Below are 9,370 nucleotides of genomic sequence, written 5' to 3'. Positions count from 1 at the left end.
AAACACCTGTAAACAGGCTTTGATGTGTAAAATCAGGAGTTGGTCTTTTATGATCTCAGTGTGGATCAGGTGCATCTCTAAACTCTTCAGCTCATATAAATACACACGCCAGGTGGTTTTTACATCCAAACAAAGACCTGCTCTGTGATTCTTATCAATCAGCTTCCCCTGCTTCAGTGTGTGTGTGTAGGTGTGTGTGCCTCTTTCAAGGAAAACAAACACACCCTGCCACATTCCAGCTGCTTTTTACAGACTCACAGAGGTAGCCTTGTACACAACTCAGCACAGACAAATCCGCCGAGTGTGTTCATCGTCATCCAGAACCGTCAAATAACAAAAAAAAACTTGCTGTAATGTCACGGCGTTAAGGAAAGTTTATAACATGACGTTTCTGTTGAGTCAGGCCGGAGACTTCAGCGCTGGAGGAGGTCTGAGCTCTCCTGACTAACATTTGCTTGACGAGGTTACTCATGATGTCAGAACAATAATCACCAACTAGTTTTGAAATTGAGTAATAACACCCAACATGCCCGGACAGTGAGTCTGCTGATTGTCTTTTCTGTTGCCTGCAGCAGAACACCTCTCTGAACACGCAGGACAAGTTATTGGTTCAAATCCAACAAGGAAGAGCAGTCACACTGCCACAGCGATTCATTCTCTCTGTGTGATGCCATGTTGAATCCTTCATGGATACAATTACAATGTACTCCATTCAAATATGAATTTGCAGCGATGCGCACAGAAACAGTAACTGCAGTCTGTTTTTATTCCAACAAAAAAAATGATGAAGTATGATTGCCACATACTGCACACACATCCTGATCCTGTTTGCACAAGGTAAAAACCCAGCCATCAATTTCTTGCTTAAACTATGAAAACGGTTTTATTAGCGACTTCATCCTGGATGTGACTGCAGGCTCGCTGTTGTCTGTGGCTAGGTACGGTTGATGTAGCTTTAAAATAAATCTCACTGGTTGGTGCACATTGCTCACAGTGAGAGTACCCTCTGAGGAGATGAGGCAGAGATACAGAAAGAGCTGAGGGAGGCAGCTGCAGGATGTGAGCCTTTGCAAAGTTTCAAAGCAAGCAGCCTGCAAACAGCCGAATCACTTTAACTTACTGTAAATGTCCAGCAACCAATTCTTTATCTTCAATAAATACATCTTTGTATTTTTTTCTTTTCACTCACTGATTATAAAACATCACATTTGGACAATTGTGACACTATATGTGTGTGTTTGTTTGCTTAATTCTGAGAACATCTGGCTGCACATCTGTAGCACATGCCGGTTTGACATGACTGGCTGGGTAGCTAACAGCGGCAGTTACCTTAGTCGCAAACAGCACTGCCTCAGACCACAACTCCACTTTTAGCTGCACTGTGTGGCTAAAGATGACTGTGGTCAAATGTTTCAAGGTCCAAGAAAATGGAAAGAATTTCTTTTTGACCTGACGCCTGCCCTGAAATAAAACACATTCCTCCTTCGACCACCTGCACAAGTGGACACGGCAGAGGAGTGTGATCCTGACCGTCAGTGTCCAGTACGTGTGTGATGTGTCATTTCTCACAATATTATATCCTTCCATTTTCTGTTCTTCTACGTGGTATATTATCACGTTATATTCAACAGTCTCTCTCAGGAAGTGCGTTGTTGATGTGACAACTCTGTCATTGCCCGGCTGAACCAGCTGACTGCCGCAGTGAGAGGGAAGGAGGTGGGGTTGGGGGTGCGGCGGGGAGGGGGGGGAGCTCTTAGGGGAATCGAGCAATCCCGTATAGAGAAGAGCTTCTGTTAAATCAAGATCTACAGTATGTTCAAACACACACACTCAAAGCCGAGTCAGCAGGATATACTGTGGCGAAATCAAAGAGCGAAACCCCCTGCCCCCCAGCAACTTGTACGAGTGTGTGCGTGCGTGTGTGTTAAGTTAAAGAAGGAGGAAGTCAGTGAGTCTTTTCAGTCATTTCCTTAATCTGTACACTTTTTCTCTTTTAGTTCCTATGGTATAGTTGATAGCAGAACACATACAGGACTTCACCAGTGTCCTATACAACAGTCTGACTCCATTAAAGCTGCATTAATTGATTTGACATATAAAAGCTGTCCAACATGTTAGCGAACTGTTTAAGCATCCAGCACACACAGGGGCAACATCAGCATTCCTTGGCTACGAAATGAACGTATATCGCCTTTTCCTTTAGCCGTGCTTTGTTTTTGTTAGGATTGATGACAGCAGTGAGAATGAACAGATCAAAATTTCCCCATCTCCCCCCGTGTGCTCGGGATATTCACTGTCCCCAGAGGATGTATCCTAATTCTCCTGGTGATTCCTTGGCCTTTTAACTTCCACGTGTACAGAGGAAATATAAAAATCTAATCAGGCAGACTGCTGTAAATTTTAAGGAGCTTTCTTGCTCCCCAGAGGATTTCTATCCAGTTATGTTATTAATGAAGTAGCACTGGAGTGGAAATGACCACAGCTGAATATTGAGGTCACAGAGGAGTTCCCTAAAGAAGGAGGCGCTCAGTACTGGCTCCCCACAGACCTGACATCAACTGGGAACTGTCAAAGCTACAAATCCAATCATGTTTTTCACAGTGTGTTGAGAAGAGTAATGACATCCTACAAAAACTCACCTTGATTGGCTCAGTGCTAAATTGAATCTTCCTATTGGACGGCGGTGGCTCCTCTTCCTCAGGGAGGCCGGCAATCTCAGAGCAGCTGGTCTCCGGCTGATACGCCTCCTCATCTTCCTCATCCTCCTCGTCGTCCAGTTGGCTCCCTCCAGAGTCCTCCTCCCCAAGCCCGCTGTACGCACTGATATCCACCAGATCCCCCTCCGAGTAATCCTCCTTCCTCGAGCCATCATCATCATTCTCGTCCTCCTCTTCCTCTCCTTTGTCCTCCTCCGAGGGAGAGGAACCTGGAGGTTCTTTTTCTCCGTTTTCCAACGAGGCGTGAACCTCCGCCTGCACCAGCCTGGACCCGGCCTCAGACCCCCCGGTGGAGTCGTCCTGCTCGCCAGCTTGCGGCTCACGTTCAGGGGCGGCCACTGTACTCGAGCCCCTGGCCTCAGTCGCTGTTGGCTGGGCTTCCGACTCCGGCTTGGCCTCTGAAGAGGAAGAGGAGGAAGTGACGGCCACTGAGGATGACGAGGAGTAGGAGGAGTTGGACAGCTGGTCTCCTGACTGTCCGAACGCTTCCTTCTCCTCGCTGGCCACCACTCCCTCTACGCTCCTCTGCAGAGAGCCTGTCATCTCTGGTAGCTCTGCTCCTTGTGTGCTCACACCTCCTGCTGTCTCCACCTCGGGGTCCTTACCTGGCGGCAACACCTTCGCCTGAGAGAGAGAGAGAGAGAGAGACAAGGATCATCGATCATTTCATAGCTTTTGGTTAATACATTTTATTTCATCAGCTTTCTTTCTTGATTTCCTGCATTTTTTAAAGTTAAGTACACCCCCCACACCTTCCTGCTGACAGCCTCCCCTCTGGCTGGAGGTTTGGGCTTTGGTGCTAGGGCAGGGGCTGACCGACGCTGGGGGAGGTAGAGATTGTTTTGCAGTTCGCCCTTCTCAAACACGGCACTGAGCTGGCTCACAGTGGGGCTGACGGCCTCACCGGGCCCGACTGAAGCCGCAGCAGCAGGAAGAGTAGGGGGAGTGGGAGCGGGAATAGGAGCAGGCGGGTCGTCCAGCCGGTCCAGAGCCTCAGTGGAGCCATTAAAGCGAGCCACAACGTCTAGACGGCTGCCCTGGAAGCCTGACGCCCGCTCCTTCTTCAGGAGGATCCGGTTAGTGGCCGCTTGCTTCTCCTGGAGGAGACGGTCAGTCAGTCAGTCATTGATTTCTGGATGACCTGATGAAATAAAAAGTATTTACACGACACACAAGTGAGTAAAACAAAGAGCCTTCTGACCTGTAGAGTCCGCTGCTCAAAGATCCTCCTGGTCTCCTGCAGTTTGGAGAGACCCATGGCGGAGCATCCGCCCTCCCCACCTGCCTTAGAGTCAAACCGGTTGACCCTCTCTGAGACCGTGCCCCCGAGTTTGAGCAGGGCGCTGTGGTCGACGTTCTCGTTGAGGCTGGATGCTCTCGGCAGAGACAGTTTAACCGCCTGCTCTTTACCTGCCAATAACAGGAAAGTTCATTGAAAACCTTCCATGTTCACACGACTTAGGTGCATGACTTTGACGGTTGTTTCTGACTAAGTTCAAACCAAGTTGACCACAGTAAGAAATGTCCGACAGGGAAATGAAACAAACACTTGGACTTTAGAGAAGTAATGTGGTCTTGTGCACATCAAATTTCAGCAGTTACTAAGTTAAGTTCTATAACTGATTGAGATAATGGCCAAAGGTTAAAAAAGAACCATCTGTAATAAACCAGAACAGGCCTGTAAGTGAAAGTGAAAGTGCAGCTTAGTGTAACTTGAGTTAATCCCCTTACTGTATTGCATCAGTGTAGATGGTTTTTCATTCTGTATGTTAGTAAACAGTTGTGACTTTTCTTTCACCTTTTCATGCTAAAATATTCAGAACAAATACTTTCTAAATATTCTCCAAAACAAAGGACAGCACCAATTCAAAGAAAAGACTTAAGTCACAAAAGTAAGCTTTCCGTTTTATTTCATTCCTGTGTCATATGGCTCAATTATGTTGTAATGGACAGGAAGTGGAGCCTGAAGTAACCACAGGTAATGTGACTAATATTTTATTTTCTTCCAGTTGTAGTTCCCCTGACACTGTTGATGTTAAAAGCTTTCACAGAGATCTAACCGCTGAGACACCTTACCAATCATTTTGGCTCCGTCCTCCTCATCACCAGGAGACTGCATCTGCATGAACATGTTCTTGATGCGGTGAACGTTTGATCCATATCTCCTGCCCCTCCCGGTCGGGCGGGGCAGCGGGGCGGGCTTTGAGGCGGGCTCAGAACCTCCGTTCGCGGCATTGTTGAGGTGGTCGGTGGCCTTCTTCAGCGCCGCCAGCCCCGCCTCGTAGGCATTGCGGTGGGGTGAGGGACTCCGCAGGTTCGAGCTCCCGCTTCCCCCGCTGCTCCCACCCGACGCCCCGTTGCTCCCCGTGGCCGACGGGGGCTCAGTCTTCATCATGTTTGGTAAATCAGATCCCCCCTGATGAACAGCAGGTCAGCAGGGATGAGGACGGCAGCATCCTGGAGCTGTTTGACATTCACCTCCTGAATCACAGAGAGAGAGAGAGAGATCGATCGATTACATTTGTGATTAATCATTTTCTATGATATCTAATCAATAATAATAGACGCCCATAACCCAAAGCACTAAACAACTAATTGATAAATAATTGATTGAGAAGAGAAGAGAAGAGAAGAGAAGAGAAGAGAAGAGAAGAGAAAAGAGGTCGGCTGTTTGAGGTCAGAGGTCACGGTGACACAAGCCAGAGCTTGAAATTATTATTGTAACTAACTTGTTCAAACCAGTGATGTTTTCTCCACAGACTGAGGCTCCTGCTCTGTGTAAAGTGTCAAAGTGCACATAATATATAACACCATGTACTTCACTCTTCTGATTGGTCCAAATGATTCTCTCCTGCTGTACTCAAGGGAAGGACTGTGACCAGGCTACAGAGAAAAGCAGCAAATTCTCACATCTAAGAAGCTGGAACCAGCGAATGATTTTTGTTTGATTAAACCAAAAAAATAATTAATCAATTGTCAATTTGCTGATGATTAATTTTCCATCGGTCGACTAATGGATTCATTATGTAGGATCTAGTCAAAAAGAACATAATCCGCATTCAAAACTGCATTTATCGTTGGTCAGACCGCAGTGATTGTGATGCTCCATGTGAGTAGATAAATTATTTTTTAATTGTCAAAATCTAAGTAATTTTTGGGGCATTTGTGCCTTTTTTTTTTTTATTTAGAGACTCGACACTGGACAAAGAATGACAGAAGAGAGAGAGGGAGGGGGCCGATGTGTTAATACAGGTCCACAGCTCGATTCGAACAGGGGATGTTGCGGTTCACAGTCAGCGCCTCAAACCACAAGAGGTTGTCACATTTAAGAAAGATTTCAGTCAGGGGCGTCGAGCAGCTCAGTTGGCTGAGCATCCGCCACATGTGTAGAGGCCACAGTCCTCGCTGCAGACGGCCCCGGTTCGAGTCCCGCATCGGCATGTCATTCCCCCCCTCTCTGCCTCCCCATTTCCTGTCTCTCTACTGCACTATCAATAAAGGCACAAAAAGCCCAAAAAAATTAATTAAAAAAAAAGAAGAAAGATTTCAGTCATAAATGCCAAAACTTCTGACTGCAGCTTCCCAAATGTGAATATTTGCTGGTTACATGAATACCTTTGGGTTGTTTACATATTGGATTTTTCGGAAATTGTGATTTTTCGCCATTAATGTTGATGACTATATATATTGATTAATCCAGAAAATAATTGTCAGATTCGTCTATAATCTATAATAAACCTGCAGTACAACAGCAAACAGAGGAGAAAATTGTATTGAATTTTAACCTTTGATAGAAAAATAATATTGTATAAGCAGAGAATGAGCAACACTATTGCCAAACATGACATCAAATAGCATCACAACTGCTTCATTGTGTTTTTCATAACACCCACATGGCGCTCCAGGAGCCGTCAAAATAATCCAATTAAAACGATGACGCACTGTGACCTCACATGACATGTGCGGCTTCGTGTTGCTGCTCTGAATGCCAAATTTACTTTGTGACAAAGTCAGTGTGTGGATAGAGAACACTCCCGTGGTCCCCATATATCAAACTGTTTTCTCATGATCACAATCTAATTTACTGTGCTGCAGCTGTCAGGTCCGCGCCGTGGTAACGACTGATGTTTTAATCAGGTTTGAATTCTAGTTCTGCATTTTAATCGCCGCAGCATTCAATATGAAGCAACATTCGAAGCCACAATCTCAAGAAAACCTGATGAAAACAAACACGACCAAACACAGAGAAAAAGAGAGGTTGATATGAGAATGTGAGCACAGAGTCACAAAAATCCTACTTAGAAAGCTACAGCTCTCAAGAAAAAGTTTATTTAATCATGACTATTAGATAATAAAATCATCATGAAAACATAAACAAAGCATGTTGTGCTCTAATTAGCTGAACATCATCTCTAACAAGACACAGACGTATATATGTCTATGTAAAAAACTCTTTCAGTGCTAGCTACCTAGCTTGCTTCATTGCTTTCGTTGCTAGCTTTTGATGATTTGAAGTAATGCGAGATGTTTTGTGACTAGCTTACAAAACTCAAGACAGCAAGCTTAGCAAACCAAAAAAAACATGAAGGGAATAGTTTGACAAAATATTCTTATTCCCTTCTTAAGGGATACTACTCACATGTCTGTTCAGTTAGCTTAGCATGACACAGAAACTGGACACAGGGGGAAACAGCTAGTCTGGCTCTGTCTGTCTGGGCTAAACAGTCTTCATGGTCCCTAATAAAACAAGGATCTACTCAGACGATTATTTAATCAGATGTGGACAGAGCCAGACTGTGGGATTTGTGTGAAAATTCACAGCTGAGGTGTGAAGATTCAGACTTAAGATTGTCACCATGATACAAACTGTACTTCCTCTAATTCAACACTTTTTAATACAAAACAAAAGCCTGAAGTCTGAAGAAGTCAGTGTACAGCCTTCCAATTTACTGCTTTCAGTCTAAACAAGCCAAATACTAAAGTCAGATTTTCCACTCTGGTTTAGACCAAATGAAGCTGCTCTGCGTGATGTCATCATTAATTAATGGTGTGTTTGGTTGGTCCAACTCAGAGAATCACAAATAAGTCACCACAAATTGCCCTAATGAACAGACTTGTACAAAACAAAAATTTCCATTACATTTTGAGATCTGTGTCCTGTGTGTGTGTGTGTGTGTGTGTGTGTGTGTCTGGGGTAAAAACCACTTCAACCATTGTGAAAATTGAGTGGAGCGAGGATGTACATGACCACATTATAAACCATCAAAGGCTTATTCCAACGATTTAGCATTTAGCATTGACTTACAAGGGACAGTCTAATCTGAAATAACCGCCGTCAAATTTTAAGCAAATTTTTCAGAGAATCTGCAAAGAAAATCTGAATTGATGAGCGTTTCCGTCCACTACTGTTAGTTCCATTAAACCTCTGCAGAAGAAAATGATCCAACGAGATGATGTGATTAAAAGAGCACCAGCCAAACCTTATTGGGCAGAAAATCAGTTCACGCATATTTGACATTTTCGTCTGCTGCTGTTTCTCACTCCTCCAGTGGAGGCTTGAGTGACAGACAAACAAGTCACACGCCTCATGTCTGCCACAAATTATCCACTTAGTCTGTTTCCATTACAATTTGTCGCATTTAGTTTTTTTCTTATACACAAACATTTACACCCTTAGCCAAGCGCAAAGAGTTTTCTGCGATATTTTTGGACTTTTCTTTGCATATTGAAAAGAGGAGGATAGAAATGCACGTTCTCGTGAATGTCAAGGTTCATTTCTTTTTAAGTTTAGAAAGATCCTTTAAGAGCCGCAGAGAAAAGGAGTGCACCTTTGAACATATATTTAAACAGGAGTTTCTCATCACTGATTCATCTGCCAGCACTTTCTCAAATAATGAATTCATCTTTTGGCCTGTAAAATGTCAGAAAATAGTTTCTTGTTCAAATAATTGATTAATCAACTAACAGTTTCACTGCTTTCTGACAACTTACTCAAAGGCTGCACAAAAAACTACTTGTGCAAACACTGTGCAACAATATGCAACAATATGCAGAAATATGCATCTGAACAGAGAGTGGGTAAAACTTGTTGAATCATGTTGCTGTTTGTCTGGCAGTAGGCCTATACGTCCATAGCAACGCTAACAAACTGCATGTTGTTGGCAGGATGTTGCATTGTTTACGCGATTATAGTGTTTTTAAGGATGTAAGACCTACGATAAACTAAAAGCTAAAATAAAATAAACACTGTTGTATCCTGGATAATGTAGGAAAGGTTGATTCTGTTCCTGCCCGGTCCCACACTGACTCCAGATGGCACTGCTGACCACGGCAGGACCAACAAACACACACACATATACACAAACAAACTGCAACCACAGTATGTCTTGTGACACTGTCTTGCCAAATAGTAGATTCTCACACACCGATCATGTGAACTTAAGTGAGTGAATCCAATGTAAGGCAAATAACCTTCACAGATGCCTTCAGAAATACACACACTGTCACACGCACACACACACACACACACACAAACACACACGCAGAGCTAATAAAGGTCCTGGGCTTTTTCCTGTTATTGTTAAAATGAAGTTGGTGGCTCCTCGTCTGACTGATAAACACAACCTGACATGAACAAACCTGGAAAACACAAC

The 9,370-nt window shown here is 44.1% G+C and overlaps 1 protein-coding gene across 2 annotated transcripts in view; it reads right to left on the bottom strand.

Annotated features, from left to right (window-relative positions):
- LOC111662454 (neurabin-2-like) overlaps window positions 1–9,370 on the bottom strand; it is a 30,147-nt gene that overhangs the window by 18,677 nt on the left and 2,100 nt on the right. The window contains exons 2-5 of one of the 2 annotated variants that reach the window (XM_023416314.2): window positions 4,794–5,198; window positions 3,919–4,127; window positions 3,470–3,814; window positions 2,640–3,341 (exon numbers count right to left, since the gene is read on the bottom strand). In XM_023416314.2, coding sequence (XP_023272082.1) covers window positions 2,640–3,341; window positions 3,470–3,814; window positions 3,919–4,127; window positions 4,794–5,112 — 1,575 coding nt within the window. In that variant the 5' untranslated portion in view covers window positions 5,113–5,198. The remainder of the gene's footprint in view (window positions 1–2,639; window positions 3,342–3,469; window positions 3,815–3,918; window positions 4,128–4,793; window positions 5,199–9,370) is intronic. The other variant, XM_087176646.1, reaches the window with a different exon arrangement.

This window comes from Seriola lalandi, unplaced genomic scaffold, assembly GCF_002814215.2.
Source record: "Seriola lalandi dorsalis isolate HSWRI2012SDOR001 ecotype SW California unplaced genomic scaffold, Sedor1 jcf7180002054563, whole genome shotgun sequence".
NCBI lineage: Eukaryota > Metazoa > Chordata > Actinopteri > Carangiformes > Carangidae > Seriola > Seriola lalandi.
Note: the sequence above shows the minus strand (reverse complement) of the source record. Positions and strands in the feature narration are given on the sequence as shown.